Raw genomic sequence first — 25,480 nt, 5'->3', positions numbered from 1 at the left:
GCTTCTGCCCCTGGGGAGAGTGCTTAGGGACAGAAAGGAGGGGCATGGGGAGATTCGGTCCTGTGCCCTCACTTCCGTCCCTGCACCCACACTCCACCCAGGCTCTGGGCCCCTCTCTGCTCCCCCCCCTCCACCCTACCACAAAACCCCAACCCATCATCATATCCCCTCTCTCTAAGCTCCACCCCCCAGGCAGAACCAGTTACTCCTCCCCAAAATCCCTGGTCCCCTCAACAGTCAGCACTGCCACCCATCTTACTCCAAAGGGTTTATTGAGGCAAGTTTCACATACAAGTCCAGAACAGAGGGGACAGGGTCTATAAACAGGAATCTGGAAGGGGGCCAAGGGCTCAGGGTGGAACCCAAAAAAGAGAGTGAAATAAATAGAGGGAGAGAGTAGAGGACCAGGAGAGGAGACTGACAGACTATCACACAGTGATAACGACATGGGGGCGGGAGGGCTCCATTAAAATCCCATTTATTTATACAGATATACAGGGAGTTATGGGGGACCCCACTCCATCCTCCAAACCCCAGGGAGGGGCAAGAGAAGGACATCTCTCCCCATGGGTGACCCTGTGGGGGGGGTAGGAGGCTGCCCTTGGAGGAGTGTTGAGGGAGGTAGGGGCGGGTGCCTCCCCAGAGGGCATCGCCTGCTCCCCAGGCAGTTATTGGCCCAGGTGTTGGGTAGTGTCTGGAAAGCTGTGTTGAGTGTCTGGAACTGGAGGGGAGGGTGGTGGACTGGGTGTGCTTCTGAGCCAGGCCCAGCACTCCCACTGAGGACATCCTGGGTCCAGCTGGCACCACGGCTGCCTGGCAGACCCAGAGCAGGGGTGTCTGGGGTTTCTGCCAGTATAGCTCCCACCCAGTTCTGGAAGGATGGCGGAGGGATGGGGGTTCAAAGAGAGAACCTGGCACCTTCTGGCATCTTGGAAAAGCTGAACTCCAAGGACACCCAGCCCTGGTTGTGCTGCCCCCAGAAGGCAGCTAGGAGACCAAGAGTGGTTGTCAGGGCAGAGATGAAACTCCCGGAGGCCATCTTGGAGGGTGATTCCTCAAGGAGGCAACTCCCCAGGCTGGATGCTGGGGACAGGGCCTCCTGGGGAAAGGGCCTTTAGCACCACCAGGCTAGAGGCAGGCAGGAAGAAGCCGGGGCCTCCAGGCTTCCAGACTGAGGCTGTCACCTATGGGAGACAGAAAGGAGGGGAGACTGAACCATGACTTCCAGGGTACAAGAGGTAAGGCCTCAGCCCCTCCTCTGAATGCCCAATGATTACACAGGATCCCCCAACTGTGACTGTGGGACCTGCCACCCTAGGAAGGGCCAAAGGGGTGTATCTGAGGGCCCCGCTGTGGGTGAGGAAGCAAGGGGTTTCTGCCCTGGGCCATGCCTCCCTCTTAGCCCAGCTCCTCACCTCAGTCCCACCTGCCCAGCCTCGCTCCCCGGCCAGGGCGGGGCCAGGTGGGCATCATACAAAGACCTTGGCCAGGGCATCGGCTCCTGCACTGGCAATGAGGGCCTTGCTGGGGTGGCAGGCAACAGCATGGATGGCCTCCTCGTGCTTCTTGCGGTGGGCGGTGATCTCCTGCACGCATGTTTTGTTGTCAAGGCTCCACAGGCGCAGAGAGCAGTCGTGGCCTGTACAGGTGTGGAGCAGAACGAGCCGTCACCCAGCAGCACCGGTCCCATAGCTCCTTGTCAGATCCGACCCCCACACCCCTAGTTAGCCTCTCCAAAGGCCGCGGAATCAGGTGGAGGCTCAATTCTTCTCTCACCTACCTCGGCCCAGTCACCTCCTGACATCCCCACCTGTCACCCATCCATCCACCACCAAGTATTTACTGAACAACTACTGTGTACCGGGCCCTGAGGTTACAGTGAACAAAACAGGCAAATCTCCCTGCCCCTGTGGTGTTGACATTCCAGTGTGGGAGATAGTAAACATGAAAACAGAATAAACAGTGCCAGGTGGTAACGAGTGCTGTGGGCACAAGTTGGTCAATGTGAGGACACAACGGCTAAGGGGGGAGTCAGGGAGAAGAGCCTTCCAAGCAGTGGGGACAGCAAGGGGAAGGTCCTGAGGACTGACAGGTGGGGCTGCAACAGCCAGAGCAGCGGTGTAGGGATGGGTAGGTCAGAGCGGGAGCAGAATGGGTGGGGCCTTGGGGAACATGAGCCACTGGAGGGAGGTGCCCTGACTTAGGCTTTGAAAGATCAGGCTGGCTGCAGTGGAGGTCGGCTCTCTTTTTGTCCCTTTCTGGAGGACCCTGGGCGCTGTACTGAATCCTCTCTGCCAGGGCTACATCTCACTGACCACACCCTCACCCATCTCCTCAGACAGCTGCTACCATCATGGGCAGACAGAGAGCAGGACAGGATGGGTCCAGGCCCCTACACACCCTCCCCCACCACGGCTCACCCTTCTTTGCACTTGCTCACACTCCACATGGATCCTATGCTGGGCAGCAGAGGCGAATGGCAGCCCCTGCCACATGGCAGGCCCAGCTCCCACCAGCATACACCCATCATCCCCTGGGGACCTTCAGCCCCTTCTCTGTCTGCCCAAGTCCCACTCCATCCCTTCAAGGCACAGCTGCTGGGCCTCAGTGCTCTTAACCACAGAGAGCAGAGTGGTAACAAATGCTAAAAAAGCTTGTAGGGACCGAGTAAAATAGACTTGAACTTCAATGCCTGCAACTCACTGGGCTGTATTAGTTACTAAGTTTCCACATCTGTGTAATGGGGATAACAGACCAACCTTGTGGGGTTATTTGGATTAAATGAGATGATGTAGGAAAGTGCCTATGGTGGACTGAGTACACAGTGCTCTGTTCACAGTGCTCTGCTGTCACTGTTGTGACCACCTTTCTTCCTACCACTGAGAGGTTCCCTGCCCAGCTCCCCTGCTTCAGGGAGTCCCCTGAGCACTCTCTCAGGGCCAGTGCCCAGGCCTGTTGGGGAAGGCACATGCCCTTGCTCCTTAGGAGCTAGGAGGATCCCAACTTACTTCCCGACATCAAGAATACACCATTGGGGTCCACGGCCAGGCAGGTGACAGCATCCAGGTGGGCGACCATGGAGTGCACGCATTTCCCTGAGGGCAGAGGGGCGGTAGTTTACTGTCCCAGTCTACGCCTTGCCTGGGAAGGTGGGGGCTAGACGAAATGCTCAGAGCCTCCAATGTGGGCACCAGGGGTTCTGTACCTGAGCCTGGTCCACCCCTGCCTCCCACAAGCACAAGGAGCCGGGGAACCAGGAAGGCAGGGCCTCACCTGTCCGGTTGTCCAGGAAGCGGATGCCTCTGTCGTCATGGGCGGTGATGGTGAGGGGCTGGTTTGGATGACTCACCACCTGGTTGATCTGGGTTGGGCCTGGAAGGAAAAGCAGGGAGAGGGAGGGACGTCAGGGGGAAATTGGGGGAGCAAGACAAAGGCAAGAGGAGGACCATTCTCCCACATTCGTCTCTGCCTAGATGAAGAGGAGGGCTGGGCACCCAGGTCATGCTCTTCTCCAGGCCACACTGTCTCATCTGTACAGTGGACACGGGGGCCTGTCTTGGGGTGGGTAGGAGGAGTGATGGACACTGAGACAGCCTGTCCACACCACTACATAGGCCAACGGGCAAGTTCCTGACACTCCCCTCCTCTCAGCACTCCAGAGACTCCAGGCTGTCCATGAGGGCAGTGGCCAGTGCTTCATCTCCTTCCCACTCAGAGGCCCCCGAGGGGGTGGGGAGCCATCTGCAGATGACTGAGCCTCAAGTCACCAAAGCCACAGGAGACCTGGGGCCTTGGAGGCATTCAGATCCCACCCTAGGCCACTGGGTCCCTTACCGCTGCTCCCCTGGGACTCCAGCGTGAGGAGGGCACTGCCAGCCTCCAGGTCATACAGGACGGTGTCGCCAGAGCGGAAGGAGGCCACAATGTGGGCAGGCTCGGTGCTGGTGAAGGCCACTGAGGTGGGGATCCTGTGATCTGAGGGTGGAGGGGACAAAAGGTTGCCTAACAGATTGGTCCTACCCTGGGACTGGGGTGCAGGTGTCACCCTCCTTGCAGGCCTCCAGCTCTGTATAGCTCCTGAGTGAGGTGTTAGGGTCTCCACTGTCTCCATCCCCCCACTTACCGCTGGCTGTGGGGAAGGTACAGAGGCAAGTTGGGCTGCTGCTGCTGGGGTCCCAGATTCGGATGGTGCCATCAGCGGAGCAGGAGGCCAGGCGCTGGGAGGTGGGACTGAAAGCCAGGCCCCACACAGCATCCCCATGGCCCTCCAGGACATGGCTCAGCACGCTCGGGTCTGGACCCATCAAAGTGAGATGAACTGCGTCAGGGCTGCCAGCCCTATTGTGGATGGCCCAGAGCATGAGCTCTGCCACACATACACACCCAGCCTCACCCCCACACTGGCCATGCCCTCAGACCTGTCACCACTGCTACGTGCCCTGGGAGCTGCTCACACTCTGACCATTAGCTCTTCTTAGAAGATTTTAGGGTTCTGAAGACAGTCCAGCACGGAAGTTCCAGAGGGTAGGGATGTCCCTGTTCCCTGCTGTCCCTTGGGGCCCACAATAGTGCTTGGCATAAAGTGGGCACTTGATACATACTTTTTAAAACTTAGGATGCTGCACAGAGCCGTGTGTGTGACCAAAAGGGTTAACAAAAAGCAGGGACAGACACTGAAAAGAGGAGAGGTCCTTATCCACTTCACTCTTAAAGGAGCCAAAGGATGAAGCACAAATGCCCTGCAAGCTGGCCTAGCTTTCTCCCTTCTCACATGCTCTCCCTTCTCCTCCGATAGTCTGTTGCACTCTGCTCGGTCACAAAGACGCAGGTAGTGCCCTGGCGCAGTGCTGCCAGGGCCCACCAAGCCTTCACTTGTGCTCCCTCAGCCCCAGTGATTCTGAGTCAACTCAGCCATCTCGTCCGAGCCCGGTCACATGCTGAGTGATGCTGTTCCATGCTCAACCAGGCTGACCACCCTTGGTGTGTCCCCCCTGCCACCACTACCTGCAGTGTTGGGCATGGGCGGATGCTATCTATATGTGCTAAGAGAATGAGGAGGCCCCAGTGGACGATGGGTGAGGGAAAGGAAGGGCAAGGGAGCTGTCTCACCGTAACCATCGTAGGGGTCCATGTTGAGATCTGGAATCTTCCAGCTATGGATGCGGGCATCTGCCCCACCACTGTAACAGTATTCACTGTTGCTGCCCATGGCTACTGCCAACACGGGGCCCCTGGAAGATACAAAGGAGGGGAAATGAAAAGCTCAGTGCTCGCCCCTTCCTCAGCCCCCTCTCTGGGACCTTGATACTTTCTCTACTAGCATTTTTCAAGGGTGGCCGAAAGGAATTCAGCTTCTGGGGCTCCTGTTGTGCCACCCGAGCAGGTTGCCTGTCCTCTGCCTTCCCCCACCCTCATGTCTTGTTTCCTGCTCTGAAGGCTGTTCTGAGAACCAGCCATGGGGGCAATGAAAGTATCTGCAGAGCACAGGAGCAAGGGGTGTGTGTGCAGGTCTCAGGGACTCGGAGACCTCCTGCTACCCTGCCACCTGTCATCAGTCCCCTGCCTTTGGGAGCACCTCCCTCCCTACCTGTGAGCCCGGAAGGCATGGATAGGTTCCACATCTAGTGCAGCATTCCTGTGGGGAGACAGATGTCACTGAGAGCCCCTCGTCACCCAATCCCCTGGGTCCTGATGTCCCCATCCCAGTTCTCCGCCCCTGGGGTTGTGCCCTCACTTCTTGGCTGTGACAGCCTTCTGCAGGTTCCAAAGCTTGAGCGTTCCATCCTCGGAAGCGGTGAGCAAAGCTGACTGGCTGTGGTGGAAAGCCAGGGAACGGATGCCGTCGTAGTGTGAGCGGAGGGTGAATTTGGGGTTCCACGTCTTCTTAAAGGCATCTTTGCTGTCAGACAGCTGGAGAGTGGGGGGAGCTGCCTCAGTGTCTCCTCTTCCACCCAGGCGGTTGCATCCAAGGACTCGTCCCTCTACCACCCAGACCCATGTGAAACATCCCTACAGGCTGGCCCCTCCAGCTCCAGATGCTCCCTTCTTCCTTCTGGGGCTGCAGCATCCCCCACTCACTCAACAAATTCTTACAGTGTGCAGGGATTGTGCCTGGTTCTGAAGAGACAAAGGTAAGCCCAAACCCTTGGGATTTTGCAGTTCAGAAGGGGCAGAGGCAGGGGCAGATCGTAGGACCTGGGCACAGGCTTACAAACTACAAGCAGTGCTATGAAGTAAAAATGCACTGGAAGGAGGCACCCGGCAGCCTGAATGCCTCTGTGGGGATCAACAGGCTTTCATGAACAAATGACAAATAAGCAGGACTTAACCAGATAAGGAGAAGGGACTGAGGAAGTTAACTGCATGTGCAAAGTCCCCGAGGTAGGAGCAGCAAGGATGGATCCAGAGCCTGAGAGGAGGTCTGGATGCAGAAAGCTAGGGGGAGAGTGACAGAGGGGTGGAAATAGGGAAAAGTACACACAGTAGGAAGAGGTCAGGGAGCAAAATCCCAGAAACACTGCATGCCCTGGGGGATGGTGGTGTTGCTGAGTGGGGGACCTTGTAGGGAAAAAAGCAAACTGTCAGGCAAGCCTCAGTGCCCTGCTCCAAGATAGGGTTCACACCTGATGAACCCTTTTCATCAAGGTTCTGTCCCAAGGTCCCCGCTCCAGCTGCAACATTCTTTAGGGCCAGAGAATCTGCCTTGTGTGGTGAGTCCCTCACTCACGCACTCCCCAGGAAAGGGGTCACACTTGGGGCAGCTCCCCTGCTCACAGCTCAGCTCTGGCCTCCCTTCCCAGACTCCCATGGCTGTGCCCCTGACTCGCTGGGATCACCATCCACCTGAGATCCTCTAAAAGCTCTGGGAAGTGTTCTGCCACATGCACAGGAAAATGCACATGCACCTGATTCCGACATTCCCAGGTGGCCAGAGGCCCACCCACAGATCTCAGGCCAAAAACAATGGCTCTAAGGTTTCCTTTCAGTCCAGCCCAACTGTGCCACCAGCCCTCATGCACACCAGACTCGCCTGATATTTTGGTTGTTGGCTGGAGGCCATCTTCCCTTCATAGGTCAGCTCAAGTTCAACTTTATGCACAGACTGTCTTACCCCCACTGCTACCAGCCCAGAGTTCCCTTCCTCCTCTGATGTTGTATTTAGATTTTGTTCCTCCCTCACCCTGCCCCCAGCAGTGGTGGGTCCTGGACTTGAGGTGCACATAAGTAAGCCAGGTGGGAGGGAGTGTACCCTGCAGAAGCCTGGCACCATGATTAAGACACAGGCTCCAGAGTCTTCTAGGCTCTGCTACTGGTGAGCCTGTCAGGTCCCCCAACCTGTCTGCATCGGCACCCCTATGTAAAACAGGGTGAGCTGTTGAATGAGTTCAGGCTGTGCACACAGCCAGCGCTCAGCAGGTGCTAGCACTATGCAGGATGCCCAATAGGGGCCATGGAGGGTGGGCACCCCAAGAACTTACGTCACAGCTGAGGTCGTTGTCATTGGTGACGGTGAGATCTGCCAAGTCCCCCAGGCTCACCTCCCCGCCCCCGATAGTGTCCATGATGAAAACGTCTGAGGAGAAGCCAAAGGAACCTGGTGGGGGGAGGGGAGGGAGGGGGTAGAGAGGGGCCAGGAGAGAGAGAGGCAGAGAGAGGTAGAGAGAGAGAGAGATGAGGTGTGAGAAAGAGAGACGGGGAGAGGACAAGATCAGGAATCACAGCTGGAAAGAAAGAGGGAGAGACAGACAAGGCAGGACAGACAAAGAGGGGGAGACAGACAGACAGACGAACTTTTGGGACAGGGAGGCTGCAAACTAGAAGCTGGGCCTTGACCCTGAGGACAAAGAAGCCCTGGGCTTAGCTCTGCAGCCTCCCTCTGTCATGGGTGTGTGGCCCTGCAGGTCTGGGCCAGGGTGGAGGGGCCTCTTACCTTCATGTGGCCGGGGCTGGGGTGTGCCAGGAGGTGGGCCAGTCACTTTAGGGGGCAGCCCATCCACATCCCGAAGATCGGCCAAAATTCCCTGGAGTTTGACGCGCCGGCTTTCTACAGGGATGAGGCACCAAGCAGGAGTCATCCACCAGTTCACCCAGCCATGCAGAGGGGACTCCTTCCCCACCACCGGAAGCCGCTCCTGTGGGGAAGCTGGGAAGCCCTGGCCAGGACTGAGCTGGGACCCTCCGTGGACCACCCTTGCAGAAGCCTCAGTCTCTGGACATGTTTTGTGACCCCAAGGGCTCACAGCTCAGTCCCAGGACCGAAGGAAGACACAGCACTGCCCTGACTGCCTCTACTGCTGGTCCCCATCCTGTTTCCTCCCCAGGTCCACAAGAACTGGACACGTGCGCAGAAGCCTGGCGGCCCCACTTCAGGAAGAACTAGGCCTGCCTGTGCCCCAACGGGGATTTTCCAGGGAAGGGGCGCGGGTTTGGCTACCGTAGTATGGGCCTCCTGCTCTCCCCTGGCAGCCCTCCTCTCAGGAAGTGTGTCCATCCGGTGGAGACCCTGGGGCAGGAAGCAGCTGCAGGCGGCTATGTGTGCCCCCCCACCTTGTTGAGGAGGGCTGGCCAGAAACCCTCCACTCACCCAGCTCATGGTGGGTCCCCTCTCCAGCGCATCGCCGAGGGTCCGGAGAGCCCTCCCCATCCTCTCCGGAGCCCAGGAAGTCGAACTCGTTGATGGCATCCTCCGAGTCGTCCTCCTCGTCTTCATCCTCCACTTCGGGCCCCAGGGCCTTGGCTGGCAGCTGGGGACAGAGAAAACCAGAGGTTACAGGCTCCTGCCCAGAGCGCAAGCCTGGAGTCTCCAGGAACAAAGAAGCTCGGGCTCTGCTAGGAACCCTCCTGCACCAGCCTCCGGCTCCCTCCACCAAGCCCTACTTTGGTGGCTGTGCTCCCCCTGCTGGGAGTCCTCAGAGGCTGCTCCCTACTAGAGCCTGGTGGTGCCAGCACCCAGGCCTGGCTTTGAAGAGCCTCTCTCCTCCACCTCCAGCTGTGATCCCCTCACAGCCCTCTTGGCTTTTGCTCAGGCTCTCCCACTCCCCAACCCCTCCCCTGCTCCCCAATCCCTCCCCGGCAGCACAGCACTTCTCCTGAAGAATGAAGAAGTCAGTATGACAGCCTGCCTTGGGGGAGAGGGCAGTATGTGCGTGTCTATGAGTGTAAGGAGGTGAGCAATGAAAGTGAGAAGAGACCCATGAATGTAACAGTAATAACAAACCCTCACCAAACACTGCTGGCCTCTCTGCATTACTCAGGGCACCAAGTAAGACTCACATCCATGATTTCACACCCACAGCACGAATGGCTACCACTATGGTAATTATTATCTCACCACTACACATGGAGATGAGGCTGAGCAAAGTAAAGCTCCTCGCCCAGGTCACCAGATCCATGCCTTATGTACTAAGACAGCTCAGGGTGTGAGCTTCCCTGGGGTTCTCCAAGTCTTCCTGAGAACTTTTGAGATTGGCTCAGTTTTTGTTTTCTTATATAACCAGCACACGCTACTTTTAGAATAAGAGAAAACAGCACAGCTCCTCCACTCTGAGGACAGGATGCTGGGCAAGCGAATAGAGTTTGCTGAGTTTCCCATAATCCTGACCAAGGGTAGCAACCAAATCATCTCTTTTCCTCAATTTACAAGCCTGGACCTCATCCCAGCCTTGTGAATTCAAGACACCTTTCATACACAGCCTCATGAAATGGCATCTTGCATATGATTCTCTACCCTCTCACCATGACATTTTACACAAAGTACCATCCAGGGTGTGCACTTAGAACCTCAACACTGCACTTAAGGCTCAAGGGAGTTCCAGAATTTTCTAAGACAATTTTAATATCTGAGTTCTGCTTTAAGTGCTGGCTTAAGAACACACCCCACACAACACTGGGATTCCGATGACCACCAGAGTCAATCACCTCCTCTTCTAGAGAACCTTCTCCCTCCTAAGTGGTCCCTGCCACGGGGCCAGCCTCATTCAGACTATGAACTCCTCAAGGGCATGGCTGGCCCCCTCCCAGGCTCAGCACCCCAAGCTGGGTTTGGATGGTACGAACTTCAAGGTAACACCTTTTAGGCATCAGTGAGGTCCCCAAGGACCAAACTAATGTTTACTGGACAGATAAGACTATGTCATGCCTAAGGATATAGTGCTGTTGTGAGGGTGAAATGTGGTGGGAGCCATATCTTGAGGTCCAGCTGAGGGGATGTGGACTCTACCCTACAGGCAGTGTCCCTGGAATTGGATCCTGATATCAACATCAGACTGGACACTTGCATCCTCCGACACCCCCCATGAAGCACTCCTGGCTCCAGGCTGAGCCCTGCCCACACCCAGGCTGAACCCTGGGCCCAGCCACATTCATTCAGGGGGCTGGGGAGAGAACAGTGAAAAGGCCCAGAGTGGAGCCCACAATCTACTGCGGAGACAGAGAGCTACAGTCACACCAATGAATATCTGAGTATGGCTGATCAGGCCAGCCCAAAGGAGAGAGCACTGTCAGAGGGCACCACAGGGGCCGGCCTGGTCTAGAGAGCTCAGGAAAGGCCTCTCAAGAGCACGTGAGCTAGAGAGAGGATGGAAAGCGGGTGCAGCAGGGGCAGAAGTGGGCCTGGCAGTAAAGACTGGCACCTCCGAAGGTTCCTGAGGCAAGGAGACGGGGACTTTGGGATGTGCTTAGGCCACACAAACCACAGAGGTAGCCACAAGAGCACTCACAGGGGCTCCCTGTTCCTGGTACACAAAGTGGGGGAGCCTCTGGGAGGAGTACTTCCTTCGGCTCACACACTCACCTTCACACGCTGTTTCTTGTGCTGCACACTGTCCAGCTCGTCGTCTTCGTCACTGTCCTCATCCTCACAGTTCTGCAGGAAGGGGATCTGCTCCAGCACCGAGCCACCCAAGCGCTCTTTGCCATCTTTGCCTGCTGCATTCCTGCCCACAACAGGGGTAAAGGGGGCATTAGTCCTGCCATGTGACAAAGCTCAGATGCCAGGGTGAGGCTTGGTGGCCAGAGCCTGGACCCAACTCTCAGGGGGCTGACTCACCCTGACCCCAGAGGAGCCTTGACTGTGATCACACACAGGGCTTCAATCCCAGAGTCTGCCTAACAGGTGCTCACCCAACTCAAACCCTCATACAGACCACAGACAGGGCCAACTCCTCACTGACGTCTGACCCTGAGTTCCAAAGGACTAGCCCCAACCCTGAGCATATGTCTCCCCATGTGTGAGAGTCTGGAGAGCCTGACGAGAAAATGTCACTGACTCAGCAGCACCCGTTCCCACGGCCCAGTCAAACCACAAGCACAGGTCAGGTGAGCGACAGAGAAGCACCCTAGAGGAAAGAGGAACTGGTCACTACCAATGCTCGGGCCCTACAGCCAGCGGGCCATGGCTGAGCCTGCATCCTCCCCACTGGCAGGTGGCACTCCTAGTTCCACCTCCTGGTCTCCAACTGAATGACAAGTTTTAACAAAGGAGAGATTTGCCAAACCTGACTCCAAAAGAAAAGCGGTGGAATTTAAAAAAAAAGCAAAAACCCCTCCTTTTTACCACCAGACTGATGTTCTAGAGAGTTCTTGCCAACAGCATATGGTTACTGTCCAGTAGAGAGCTTTCCTCCGGGTAGCCAAACCCATCACTCACTTTCTGGCCTCCCCACGCAAAGCCTCCCAGCAAAACATCTCTGTGCTCAGCTGATGGGACACCATTATCGGGGTTTCCTCCCACAATGGTTGCCACAGCTCAGCCTCCTTTGCTGCTGCCTCCCTCTGCTTCTTTCTCTGGCCTCTAGATATGGGACAGCCCCAGGACTCAGTCCTTGGACCTCCTGTCTGTACCTGCTGTATACTTTCTCCTTCAGAGACTGCAAAGTCCCATGACTTTCAAAAACCACCTGTGTGCTGGTGAACTAGAGGTAAGTTTAGGAATTAAGGGTCCCAGCCCCAGCCCCAGCCCCAGGCTGGCACCTCATCACCTGCACTGGGGTCACCAGGCACCTTGAATCCCATCCATCCTAAATGGCCCTCTTGATGTGCCACTCCTAGTCTTTTTCATCTCAGCCAATGCTGCTCCCAGCTGCTCACACCAACCCTGGAGTCAGCCCTAGTTCCTCTCCTCCCTCCGCAAATCGTGCCAACTTACCCTAAAAACCCATTGAGAAGCTAACTACTTCTCACCTCTCCCCCTAACGTCCACCATCTCTTGCCTGGAAACTGCAGTCATCCCCCAACTAGTCTCCCTGCCCACACTCCTGCCCTCCTACAGCCGCCTTCTTAAAGCAGACAGCGTATATCAGATTGCATCACAGCCTTGCTGGAAACCACTGGCTTCCCACAACCCTAGAACAGAATCCAAACTCCTTATCACAGCTGGGGAGGCCCTGTTTGGTCTGACTCCTTAGATTTCAGCCTCACCACAGACCACAGGCCCCACTGCTCACCCCACTGGCTTTCTGCTGGTTCCGGAATGTGCGAAATCTCCTCTGTCTTAGAACCTTTACACTTGCTGCTCCCTCTGCCCGGAACATTCATTCTCCCTCCAGCTACATCTGGGCCTACCCATTTCCTGCACTTCTCTGCCTGAACGTCACCTCCACGAAGAGGTCCTATCAGCCCACCTCATCCAAAGCATACTGTTCTTCCCATCATTCTTTCTTACTACCTTCTGTTTTCTTCATAACACCCAACATCATATTATTTATTCTGATGAATAATAATTATGGAGAGAATGAACAAATAAGAGATTCCCAAGAGTGGTGACTGTGTTTTGTTCCCCACCAGGTCCAGGCGTGTGGCCCGGGGTCTGTCTTTAGCAGGTGCTTGATGTCTGCTGAGGGGTGTACAGTCTGGAGCCTCAGGAGAGGGGCCAGGCTGGAGATGAGCCGTGATGCACTATCAGCACCAGGGCAAGGCCGTGGAATGTATGTACAGGGGACCCAGAACAGAATCAGGATCCCACAGTGAAGGGAAGAAACGAGCCCGCAATGTGCTCCAGGAAAGAAGTGGCCAGCAGAGCCCCAGAGCACTGCTGACTTTCTTGACACTGGCTCCATCAGGAGGGAGGGGGCACCGAGGGGCAGACCCGTCAGGCCCAAAGGCTCACCTCTTGATCTGTTCCTCGATCTGTTTCACCAGCAGTGACTCCCCACCGCTGAGCCCCCCGGGGCCAGGTGTGGCCCTGGGGCCCCCTTCGCTGGGCTCCACTGCCCCATTGAGCTCCAATGAGCGTCCCAGGAGGGATCGCACGCGCTTGGACCGCATGTCCAAGATAGTGTCTGTGTAGCCCACCTCTTCCAGGTACCTGCAGGGAGGCAGAACAAGGAGGGTCAAGCGTCCGGGGGCTTTTTTATATACTCTGGCTTATGTGGAGGACAGCAGATTGAGACCACCTTTTTGGAGGAGCAACTTAAGACTATAAACCCAAATTTTAAATAAGCATGAGCCTGACCCTGCTGTTTCACTTTCAACACTATTGCCAGTGGCAGGCTTTACACACAGGCACAGTGCAGTTGGGCAGATGCTCACTGTGATGCTGTACGGGAGACCAAAACACAGGGGCCCACCTACATGTCCACTGATGAGGACTGTGGAAGCAAGTTACTCACGGGGGCGCTGGGCAGAAATTAAATGAGAGAGCGTGCCAAGGAAAAATGGCCATGATAAATGGCTTAACAAAAATTGTAAGTTACATGTTTCATACAAATCCAGTGTTTGTTTAAAAAAAAAGTGTTACTGAGTATGTATGTGTAGAACACACACACACACACACACACACACACACACACACACAGCATGCCCCACTAGGCCAAGAAAGATACATACTAAACTTAAGAGCAGTCAGTGACCTCTGGAGAATGGGGTTAGAGACCTAAGAGGCATTTTGGGACTTACTCTACTCACTCATACGAATGAGCATTTATTACTTCTGCAATTTATTTATCCTCACCTGATACGTTTACTGATTTGAGAGAGCAAGAGAGAGAAACACTGATTGCTTGTCTCCCATGAGTGTTGACCAGTGATCAAACCCCCAACTTAAGTATGAGCCACCTGGCCAGGGCTACTTCTGTAATTTAAAAAAATGAAGTCAACTACCCTGGCCGGTGTGGCTCAGTTGGTTGAGTGTTGTCCCAACACGCCAAACAAAGAGTTAGCAGTTCGATTTCCTGTCAGGGCACATGCCAGGTTTTGGGTTCTATCCCCAGTAGGGGGCATGCGGGAGGCAACCTATCAATGTTTCTCTCTTTCTCTCAAATCAATAAAACATTTTAAAAAAATGAAGCCAACTGGTACTGGTCTAAAAGTGGAAATAAGGGGTGAAAATCAATTATGGGTGGCTTCAAAAGGTGCGAGACAAGAGTCCCCTGCTGGTCTTCAGAAGGATCCTTGAAAGCCTTTTGTTTACCATGACCCTGTACCTTTGGGACCCTGCCTCTTGCACATTAGACAAGACTTGCCTTCCCTGCTGTCTCATCTTGCGTGCCTGCAATGTGTCTGAGGCTTCCTCTCCCACCACGAGAGAAAGAGGGAAGCATGGGGGTGAATTTGGGGTCTGGGGGCAGACTGCCTGAGATCACCCCTCAGACCCTCTGCTTATTAGCTGTGTGTGACCTTATACACAAAGATCCCTCTCTGCACCTTGGGTTTTCACCTGTGAAAATGAGGGGAATGAGCAGTTATGCCCCACGGGGATTCCTGTGAGGAAGCAATGAGTGCTGGAGATTTAGCACAGTGCCAGGCGTATACTAGGTAGTTGGCAAGTGTTGCCTATTGCAATAGTTTTGTTGTTATTGTTTGCACACTTAAGTTAGCAATTGCTCTTCCAGATATTACCTTAAGGCAGGGGTGGGGAACGTCCGGCCTGCTGTAATCATCTGGTCTAGCCCTGCCAAGGCAATCGCAGGCGAGACTCGAAATTCAATAAATGCTTTTTTATAGGTTTTTTTTTTAAAATCCTCATTTGAGGATATTTTTTCCATTGCTTTTCACAAAGAGTGGGAGAGAGAAAGAAACAGAAACAATGATTGGTTGCTTCCTGCACGCACTCCAACTGGGATCAGGGATCAAGCCTGCAACTGAGGTATGTGCACTTGGCTGGAATTGAACCCAGGACTCTTCAGTCTGCAGGCTGACGCTCTAACCACTGAGCCAAACCAGCTAGGGCTTCATAGCTAATTTTTAAGATAACTTTGTACAGCCTGCAAATGATATTATAAATATCCAAATGGCCCTTGGCAGAAAGGTTCCCCACCCCTGCCTTAAGGAAATCAAAGACATGGACAAATAACTTCCTGACGTTTGTCACACTGTCTATGAAAACATCTTCAGTGAAATACACAAGGGATTGGCTATGAGAAGTTACAGTTACTCATGTCACAGATTATTACACAGTTTTTCAAACGATGCCACAGAACTAATTTATATGAAAAGATGTTCACAACACTTAGCAAAAGCAATGCATTACAAAACACTGCGAAGGGGGAGCCATTTATAAAACACACACAAACACAAATGCATAGCCACGGAGAGACTGATAGTATGCCAAAATGTTTATGGGGGTATGAAATTTCTTGGGTGGTGGAATTATGAGTGATTTCTATTTTTTGTGTGTTTCCCTACATATTCCCCAAACTTCTTAAAACATACAAATCTCTTTAGTAATAAAAAATAATGTAACATTACCCTTGAAAAAAAAGTAAGAGGCATTTGGGGTTGCTTTCCAAGAGTGGGGGTCTCCCCCATCTGCCTCCTGCATTGAATCTTCCCACCCTCTCCTCAGGTGGGGCTCCACCTACATGGTGACAGGCCATCTCAGCTGTGGCCAGCAGGGATCCTGACAGTTCAGTGTCCCCAGAGGGGACAGGCAGGGCTGTGGAGTCTTCAGGCTTATCTCCCAGGCCAGGCATGTCCCTCATTCCCCTTACCCTGCGTCCACATCCCTCTGTCCCTCTGCACACTCACTGTCGAAGAAGCTGCCGCCCCTCCTTCCACACCAGTGGGCTGTTCTCCAGAGTGACAGACTCCACAGGGCCATTGGAGACTGGGGGATGGAGAGAAGGGAGACAGACTGTCTTAGGGCACCACCATATACGCATCACCTCCCCATCTTCCTCACCCTCATACCCAAACTGGTCACTGTCATGGGTCCTACCAAGTCACTTCCTGAGTGTTTGAAACCTACCTTCCCCTCTGCGCTCATTATCTCTAGTCTCCTGACTGGTCATTCCCCAAACCATCCCCCCAACTATCTTCCAACTCAGCTCTAGGTACGTTATTTTCCTGCACAGGAAGCTGGCCCAGTTCTGAGAAAATGGGCAGACTAGACTGGGTTCAAGTCCGGCTCTGCCACTTCACAGGTGTGACCTTGAGTTGGTTAGTTTACCTACCTGAGTCTCAGTTTCCTCCTCTGAGAAATAAAGTTAATGATAGCAGTAGGACTGTTTGTGTGGGTTAAATGAGATTACCTGTTTATTTTATTCATCAAATATTTGTCGGACATCTACCACGTGCCTGGCTAGACGCCTGGGCTACATCAGTAAACAAAGCCCCTGCCCTTGTGGGACTCACATTCTGGTAGGAGGAGTCTGACATAAAGAACAGCAATCACTATTAGCCGAACAGTGAAGGCCCTGACAGGTCACCTGCCCCCTCGCCTCCACGGCCCCACCCCATTCCTTCCAGGCACACCCAGTAACTCCCTGTTCTCTAATGTACCACGCGCTTCTGTCTACCTAGAGCACATTCCTACTGCTCTGCTGGTGAACTGATCCCTTTGTGAAGGAGCTTCACTACCAGGGACCTTGTGTGTCTGTCTCCATTTCATGGAGGGACAGTCGGCAGGACTGGCCTTCTCATCACTATCCACCCAGGGGTCCAGCACAGTACCTAGTGCCTGGCAGAGCAGCCTATGGGGAGGGGCACTGAGAGTGAGTCAACCCCTCCCCGGTCCCCTCTGCTCTATGGACAAAGGAAGAAAGAGGCAGGCTCCATCTCATTCAGTTCTGTTGGGGGGGGGGGGGGGCAAGTGGGGAAGATCAGGGGGTGGGTACCTTGTTCTGACAGTTCTGGTTTCTTCTCCCCCTGGTTTGGCTCTGTTCCAAACTTCAATTTATGATATTTGGCCCTAAAAGAACAAATGAGTAACAAATGAGAGACAAAGAAGACTAGATAGGATAGCACTCACCTCAGGAATCCCAAATCCTCTGCCCTCCCAACCCACTGTCCTATCTGAGGCTGAGCTCCCCCACACCCCCCTGCATTATAAAACAGCCCTGGTGGGGGAGGCGTCACACATGGCGCTGTGAAGAACCCACTCTTCGGAGTCTGGCAGGCTGGGTTGCCATCCCAGCTCCAGGAGTCCTTAAAGAAGTCCTCACCCTCCGGAAGCCCACTGTACCCATTGGGCTCTTGGAAGGAATGAGACGATATGGATATATGGTGTTTGGCACACAGTGGCCATCATCATTATGAATACTATCACTACTGTCTAACTTGAATCCACCTACTCTGTCTTGTTCTGTCCCCTCTCCTAGAACCAGAGTACTGGTGATTGGAGAAGAATGCCCAATCCGAAATTTCCCTCCATGCAAGGGTGCCACCAGTCTCCTGACCCTGTCGCTGGGGACTGACGTCTCAGAAGGCAGGACCAGGGACAGCAGGGCTTACCTCTCCTGCTTCAGCGCATATTCTAACATCTTGATCCGCCGCACCAGGTCTGTCTTGAGATTCTCTTGCCCTTTCCTTTCTCCTTGGAGGAAAGCCACCTGAGCCTGGGGACACAGGAAACAACAGGAAGACAGCAGGGCTTAAGCTCAGTGATGTGTGTCCCTCACTCACTCAGGGACAATCAGCAGCAGCTCCTACCCCTACAATGACATGCAGCAGCCACTTCTACAGGCGAGAAGACTCTGAGCCTGAGCCAGGGTTCAATGGAGCGTGAAAGGGCATGCTGGCTCTGTTGCCAGAGTCCCTGACATGCCACCCATGAAAGAGCTGAAGAAGAGTCCTTAACCCCTGAAATGAAGGGGGGCAAGCTTAGGCCTAACCTATCCCTGCCTTTTGGGGAGAAGTCAGCTTGGGGATGAAGGCGGGGAGGTAAGCATTAACAGCCCTGGGCTCCTCTTCCTCCCCCACCCAAAGGCAGGTGCTGTCCCTAAGGCTGCTGGTGGAGGTGGTGTCTCACTATTCCTACCAGAGCATCTGTCTCTGGGAGGTGTAGGAAGCTACTTCTGGAGTTTAGGGACAGGAGTGGGTGGCTCGGATCAGCTCCTGCTCCAATGCAAAAGCTTTACCACTGTGGAGATCAGCCGTCCCACTGGAGTCTGCCCAGAATAAGGGAGACATGCCACAGACATGACCCAGGGCCCCTGCCAACCACTTCACACCGTCTGCTGGCACGGGCTACCCCAGTCTGCTCTGGTCTGTCAACAGGTCTTCTGGAGACACTCGGCAAACGGCCTGCTAGGCAGGATCCTGGCCCCTGACCACGTTCTGGAAGCCATGTGCCAAAGCCCTGAGTGCAAGGCTCATCCTTGGCTTCTCCCCAAGTGTTCCACTGTCCTAGGCTGGGACAGCCTGAGCTCCAGGGCTGCTGGCCCACTCACTTGCAGCATGATCTGGCAGGTCCTAGGCCTTCTCTGGGCCTCCATTTCCCCTTCTAGAAAATGGGAATCACGAGAGTGCCTGCCCCTTGTGTGTTAAGTTCTTCTCAGTCTAAGACCTAGCATAGAAGGGCTAATAAATGCCAGCTCCTGCCTCTTACTTTTATTCTCCCTGTCCATTCTTCCACAATGTTGACATGGGCCCCTTTCTTTGTGGGAGCTAGGGTCCCTCCAAGACCCATCCAGCAGGGATGTCTGTGGCTGACAGGCCTCCTGCCACCATGAGCAGCTACATCTACTGCAGCCAATCCCCGCACATCACATGCTTGCTGAAAAGAACTTCAGTGTCTCCACGAGAAGCCCCCAGTCTGGTCCTAGAAAACTTTTCCAGGTGGGGCCCATTCTCAAAGCCTCGCTCCAAGTCTGCCAGTTCTTGGCAGCCTCTCAGATGCCCACCCGCTTTCCCTCTCCCTGGGGCTCAAAGGGCCCTCAGCTATCTGCCCCATACACATGGAATGCAGCACTAATCACCTCTGTCCTGCTCCAGGGACCAGGTCTCTCCCTCAGGTTAGCATAGAACTGAGCACATGCCTGGCACTGACTGGGGGCCAGAGAAACGGGCACATTCATACACCTTTGCTGAGGTTATAAACTGATGCACTCTTGCTGGAGGGCAATCTGGCCAGATCTATAAAAATGTTAAATACCCATTCCTTTTGTCCTAGCAGTTCCACTTCTAGGAATTATGGGAACTTATCATACTTGTAGAAATTTACCCTACAGGCATAATGACAATGGTAGGCTTCCTTTTGAAAAAATAAAAAGGGACACACATGCATTAATATATGACAAAAGTATCATTCATTCATTCATCTACCCCCAAATATTTATTTTATTTTAAAAATACTTTCATTGATTTTTTTTTCTACAGAGAAGGGGGGGGGGAGAGAGTGTTATCAATGTGAGAGTGGAACATTGATGGGCTGTCTCCTGCAATGCCCCCTACTGGGGATGGAGCCCACAATGTGGGCATGTGCCCTGACAGGCAATCGAGCCGGCAACCTTTTGGTGCATAGGATGATGTCCAACCAATTGAGCCACACCAGCCAGGGCTACCCCCCAAATATTTATTGAGCCCCAACTATGTATCAAGTACAGTTATAGACAGAAGATACAGCACTGAACAAGACGTGGCTGACATTCTTGAGGGGTTGTGGGGCAAACAATGAACAAATAAATATGTCACCAGGTGTGCCACGGAAAAGCAGCCTTATCTACCCATTGAAAGAATGGAATTTCTTTTCCCTTCTTAACAGTTTTTTTCCCCTCTATACTTTAAATCAACACATACATATACACATATCTAACACCAGACAGGCAGGCTTACTGTGATCAACATCTCAGAAGTTTGAATTTCTATCCTTTGTGTATCTTCTCAGTCACCCAAATCTACCCTGTCTATGAGTCGTTTTAGGAGGTAGGGTCAGCCTGGCCAGTTTAGCTTAGTAGTTAGTGCATCAGTCTGAGGACTGAAGGGTAGCAGGTTCAATCCAGGTCAAGAGCATGTACCTGGGTTGCAGGTCTGATCCCCACCCAAGATCTGGAAGCAGTCCAAGTGTCGATCAGTAGATGAGTGGATAAAAAAGCCATGAAAAAGAAGGAAATCTCACCTTTTGCAACAGCCTGGATGGACCTGGAGAGCATTATGTTAAGTGAGATAAGTCAGTCAGAAAAAGACAAGAATCATATGATTTTACTTATATGTGGAATCTAATGAAAAAAATAAACTAACAAACAAAATAGAAACAGACTCATAGAGATCAGACTGACAGCTGTCAGAGGGGAGTGAGGTTGAGGGGCTGGGTGAAAAAGGTGAAGGGATTAAGCAAAGGAAAAAAAACCTCACAGACACAGACAGAGATTACCAGATGGAAGGGGGGTGGGTGCAGGTAGAAGAGGGTAAAGGGGGGATAAGTGGTGATGGAAGGAGACTTGACTTGGGGTGGTGAACACATAATACAATATACAGATGATGGATTACAGAACTGTACGCCTGAAACCTACATACTTTTATTAACCAATGTGACTCCAATAAATTCCATAACTTTTTTTAAAAAAGAGAACATATAAGAAATCATAAAGAAAAAGAGAAAAGAAGAAGAAAAAGGCCAGTATGGCCACATGAGAATGTTACAAAGGTAATTTCAGCAACAATGTGGAGAACTGATGGCTGGAGAAGGGGGTGGATGGGTGGGATGGCAAAGCTAACGGCAGAGAGACTTATCATAGAAGGAGGCAGTCCCAGAAATCCCAGTGGCCCAGCTAAGATCGGGGCTGGATCAGGGAGGAGATTAGGGAAATTGAGGTAATGAAAGGGACTGATAAGACCCAGTAACTTTTTTCTGCGGGGGAAGAAAGTGGAGAATCTCAGTAGGCCCACTCAGTTCTTCTGGCAAAGAAGGGAGAAAAGAGAACCAGAAGAATGCGGTTGAAGAGTCCCAAGGTGGTGGAATCCCACAGGAAGGGGAAGTGCTGGTGGCCAGTCCCTCTTAGCCGGCAAATGCCAGCAGCCACCACTGCCTAATTTGTGAGTGCCATGTCGGCTGGCAAGTATAAGTCTGGGATCTGGAAGTTCTCTACTCACCAGATCCACCCACTGCGACTTCCTCTGGCCAGATTTAGAACATACACAGGCCCAGAACAGTTATGAGACATGGCTGTCGCCTCTCCTCCAGCTGTTCCCTCTCCAGACAGGCAGCACTGAAAAGGCTTCCAGAGAAGCCTTAGCATCTCAGTCCTCCCAGGAACTGATGCCTCTCTGTACCCCTCTGCTGACCTTTCTGTCCCAGCCCCCAGGCCAGGGTTCCCTAGAAGGTCTCATCTGGCCCCACGTCTCCTATACTCCTCCTTCCCAAGGTCCAGGATGAGTCCCCACAGATCCCTCAAAGCCCCTTGTGAGTCTGGAGGTGAGGAGCGGTGAGCTCCACACCGCCTCTGCTGCGACTACATTCATGTCACTGCTCCTATATGAATGTCCAATTCAGATTACCCCAAGAGGGTCCTCCATCCTCAAGGAGCACCCCTTCCAGAAGTGGCACAGACCATGGGCACTGCCACATCATGTAGAGTTCTCTGCAGCCTCCTGTGCAAACCAGTCTCATGTTAGCCTGGAAGTTTCTGAAGGGCAGAAACCACACCATCCACTTCTCGGAATCCCACCTGGCAAAGTCCTGCTTATTATCAGACCGAATCTACACCACCTCCCTGCTCCAATCTTTAGGTGCCTCCTGTTAGGACCTCATGACGGGCTGGCTGCCTTTTCTGCCATTCCACACACAGTGAGCCCTGACTGCACAGTGTGTCCTGTGCCAAGAGCAGCCGTACTGTTATTCGGAGAAAGGTATTTAGAGTTCACCAGAAAAACCAGACACAGTCTGAGCCTTAAAGAATCCCACAGAAGTCACACCTCTGTGATAAGTGCCCCGATTAAAGGTGTGTAAAAACAGGTGCTGCTGATGGGAGTAGAAATGTGGGGCAACTTGGTAGAACCAATCACTATTTTATAAACACACCTATTCTACTATTCCACCGTCTCTTCTGCTTATATTCACATGGGACCATACGGATACCCAATGCAGCCACTTCTGAGGGGAAAAAATTGGAAACAAGCTGAAAGTCCATCAATAGGGGTCAGACTAAATGAGCTATAGTGCAAACATCCAGTGAACCATAGTTACCAAAAATAATAAAGAGCTCTCTGTGCTGATATGAAAGGAACACCAGGAAACAAGTATGTGAAAAAAGTCACCAAGTGATACATACAACATGACCTCATGTCTTACATAGAGAGCTGAACTCCTTTTACAGCAATAATAGTTGAGGAGGAGAGTAGGAGAGGGACAAAGGGGGACTTTCCCCTTTCACTTATACATATATGTATACACACTTCTAAGATCTTTGAACTTTTACTAATGTAACAGAACAAAAGTATAAAGTAAGTGACACTGAAGTCAAGACAAGGACAGTCTAACTGGGTGCTTCCCACAAGTTCCTCTCAAACTCCAAGAAGGACCACTAAGTGAGAGATCAAACACACCTCTTTTCTCTGTTAGTCTCAAAGATGAGAAGGTGGTATAGTGGGTACTGTAGGGTACACTGGCATGAAGTCCCAGGGACCAAGATTCAATCCCAGCTCTGCTCTGACTGCTTGGATGACCCTGGGGAGGCCACTGACCTTCCTCAGAACAGTTTTTTCATTTGTACTGAATGGCAGAGAGGAGCAGTGCATGTGCTTGGAAGCCAACAGATCAACCCAGTCACCCACAGGCTGTGATCCTAGATTAATCACTGACACTCTCAAAGCCCCCATTGCCACTTATTATTTCAAAAGGGGCAGTGGGTAATATCAATTACCCTCCCAGAAGGTCACAGGAATCACATGATACCAGGTATCTAAAGTGCTTAATATAGTGCCTGGTACATAACATATGCTCAATAAACAGCAGCTGCTATATTACTGCTGAGGGAGGGTAATGACACTGGCTCTGCCTACATAATGTGGGTATTGAGAAGATCTAATGAGCTGTATGCTGGGAAAGAGCTTAGAAGTACAGAGTGGGACACAAAAGTGAGGGGCACTTACATAAGGATTCCTCTCCCACCCCAAGCCTCAGCTCCCAAGCAGCTAAGATGCCTAGTGGGTGAGAATTGTGGGATGCTGTCTCTGTTCATCCTATGGAAAAAATTCTAAACAGTTATTAATTTGGGTCCCCACCTCAACTAGATAGGAAACAGCAAGTCAGACGGAGAAAGATAGGTCGCTAGAAGAAGATACTGACTGACTTCTGCTAATAACACCTAAGCGGAGGACTCCTCGGACTCCTCTCCGCCCATCACTGGGCCCCTTCAAACCCTCACAACTCTGATGTCCAGGCTCCTGGGGACACTGCAAATGGACCTACACTTCTCAAGGTCACAAAATCCAGCCCAGCTCCTCAGACTCTTCCAGACATCACCCCAGGGCACATACCTCTCCCAAGCTACTCCACAAACCATGGGATCCTTTCCCAGAAACTTTCACAAACAAGTCTCCCCTCAGGATTCTTCTAAGATGCTTCCTCCTGCCACCCTGTACACATCTCCCACCTCAGGGCCATCCCCCCACCTCTCCACACCTTCAAACTGGAGTTTCTGCTCCCAAGCTTTCCCACACAGGCTCCTAGGGCACGTCCTTGGGATCCCTTCCCTGCACTTGGTAGCCACATATGCCAGAGCTCCCCAAAGTTTCCTCTCCAGCGAGCAGGGTAAACACCATCGTCCTGGGACTCCTCCAGACCCTCCTGTAATCTCTGGGGTCCTCACACAGCCATCTTTCAGATCCCTCCATCCAAACACTCCGAAACACACCCCGCGTCCCAAGCTCGGTGACTTCCTCTCCCTATTCACCAGTGATCCCGGGCCCGAATGCCCTCGCCCTCGGCGGGTCCCAGGTCCCCCAAGGACGCCCCATCTCCCACCCGCAGCCCATCAGCTCCATCTCCAACCCGCCCCTGGGGTGGGCGTCCCTTGGCACAAAGAGCTCTCGCTCACTGCCACACAAGCCCCTCCAACAACTCCTCTCAGCACTCTTAGCTGAGTTCTCCTGGGCCCCTCCCGGCCCCGAGGCCACTCTCAGTAACCCGCCGGCCGGTCCACTCACTCCCACCGCCACTTCCCGCGGGTTCTGGTCCCCTGCGCCCCTTCTCTCCGCCCGTCGCGGTCGGCACTCCCGCCCCTGGGCCCCTAGCCCGCTTCGAGGAGCCCTGGTGCCCCCAGGGCCCCCTCGGACGGCCCCTCACTCCCGCTCCGGGCCGGTCGCGGTCCCCTCCCGCCCCCCCGGCCGTCCCGGCGGCCATTGCTCCAAGATGGCGGCGGCGGCGGCGGCGGCGGGTGAGGCCGGGCCCGGGCAGGCCGGGCCGGGCGGGGGGTCGGGGGTCCGGGGCGGTGCTCACCTGCAACTCTGCGCGCTCGGCCTCCCAGCGGGCCTTCTCCGCTTCGAAGCGCGCCCACTCGTGCTGGATAAAGTGCAGGATCCCGGGCAGGCTCAGGGGCTCCGGCCCCGTCGTGGGCCCGGGGCTGCCGCCTCCTCCCTTACCAGCCGGGCCGGGCCCAGGGGCGGGGGCAGAGACCGGGGCCGCCCCCGTCGGGCCGGGGCCCACACCCGAGCCGAGCGGGCGGCAGGAGGAGGCGGCGGCGGCGACGGCGGCGGCCGCTCGCTCCTCCATCATGGAGGCCCCGGGCCGGCCCGCGCGCCCGCTGTGTCTCGCGCGCCTGCGCGGCCGCGCCACCCCCCCCCCCCGCGCGCGCGCTCGGCGGGGGCCGGGGGGGGGCGGCGGTGACGGGAAGGAGGCCGGGCGCGCGCCTCGCCCACCCGGATAGACTTGGAAGGCGCGCGCACGGGTGGGCGAGGAGGGAGCGCGCGCCCCGAGGAAGGAGAGCGGGACTTTGGGGAGGGGCCGCTTTCTGCCCCCCTCCTCCGGCTTTGCCCCAAAAAGACTCTAACCCTTCTTAGATCCAATACCATTCTGCTCGGCCATCACAGTCACTCTGAGATAAAGGGCGACCACCTTAGGTGGTTTCAGCCACGGCCCCATCCTCACTGATTCCTGGCCCAGGTCGGTTGCCATGGCAACCCCTCCCAGCCTAGAACACCGACAGCCTCTCCTCCCCTCCACTTTCGTTCTTATGGAGCCCCAAACCTCTCCTGTCCCTGCACCAGGAGGAGGTTGCTAAGGTAACCTAAATCCCTGGTAGTCCTTCTGCCCCTACCCTCATTGGTTACTATGGCAACCTCACCTAGTACTCAGGTGAGGACCCCAGCCCCAAGGACACTGATTACT

At 54.0% G+C, this 25,480-nt stretch overlaps 1 protein-coding gene across 2 annotated transcripts; it reads right to left on the bottom strand.

Moving 5' to 3' along the window:
• Positions 1-253: 253 nt before the first annotated feature.
• On the bottom strand, positions 254-24,888 carry STRN4 (striatin 4). 2 transcript variants are annotated; one of them, XM_081119452.1, is made up of 18 exons: positions 24,593-24,888; positions 17,668-17,771; positions 17,052-17,125; positions 15,964-16,042; positions 13,106-13,303; positions 10,793-10,934; positions 8,585-8,744; positions 7,931-8,044; positions 7,479-7,594; positions 5,735-5,910; positions 5,588-5,635; positions 5,110-5,231; positions 4,124-4,294; positions 3,835-3,975; positions 3,274-3,372; positions 3,009-3,095; positions 1,416-1,639; positions 254-1,184 (listed from the first exon to the last, which is right to left on the bottom strand). In XM_081119452.1, the coding sequence occupies exons 1-17, from the start codon at positions 24,866-24,868 to the stop codon at positions 1,470-1,472; spliced, it is 2,277 nt and encodes a 758-aa protein (XP_080975578.1). In that variant the 5' UTR covers positions 24,869-24,888; the 3' UTR covers positions 254-1,184; positions 1,416-1,469. The 2 variants fall into 2 exon arrangements, with proteins under 2 accessions (XP_080975578.1, XP_080975579.1); XM_081119453.1 differs by having other exon boundaries at positions 7,479-7,573.
• Between the last annotated feature and the right edge of the window lie 592 nt (positions 24,889-25,480).

The sequence above is a fragment of the Miniopterus schreibersii genome (genome assembly GCF_964146895.1).
Source record: "Miniopterus schreibersii genome assembly, chromosome: 18".
Taxonomy (NCBI): domain Eukaryota; kingdom Metazoa; phylum Chordata; class Mammalia; order Chiroptera; family Miniopteridae; genus Miniopterus; species Miniopterus schreibersii.
This window is presented reverse-complemented; position numbering and strand designations above follow the sequence as displayed.

Coding starts and splice junctions, on each gene's coding strand:
- STRN4 (XM_081119452.1), bottom strand. CDS start 24,868: ATGATGGAGGAGCGAGCGGCCGCCGCCGTCGCCGCCGCCGCCTCCTCC. Junction 5,636..5,734: donor AAGGCTGTCACAGCCAAGAA/GTGAGGGCACAA, acceptor GTCTCCCCACAG/GAATGCTGCACTAGATGTGG. Junction 3,373..3,834: donor GGAGTCCCAGGGGAGCAGCG/GTAAGGGACCCA, acceptor TTTTCCTTCCAG/GCCCAACCCAGATCAACCAG.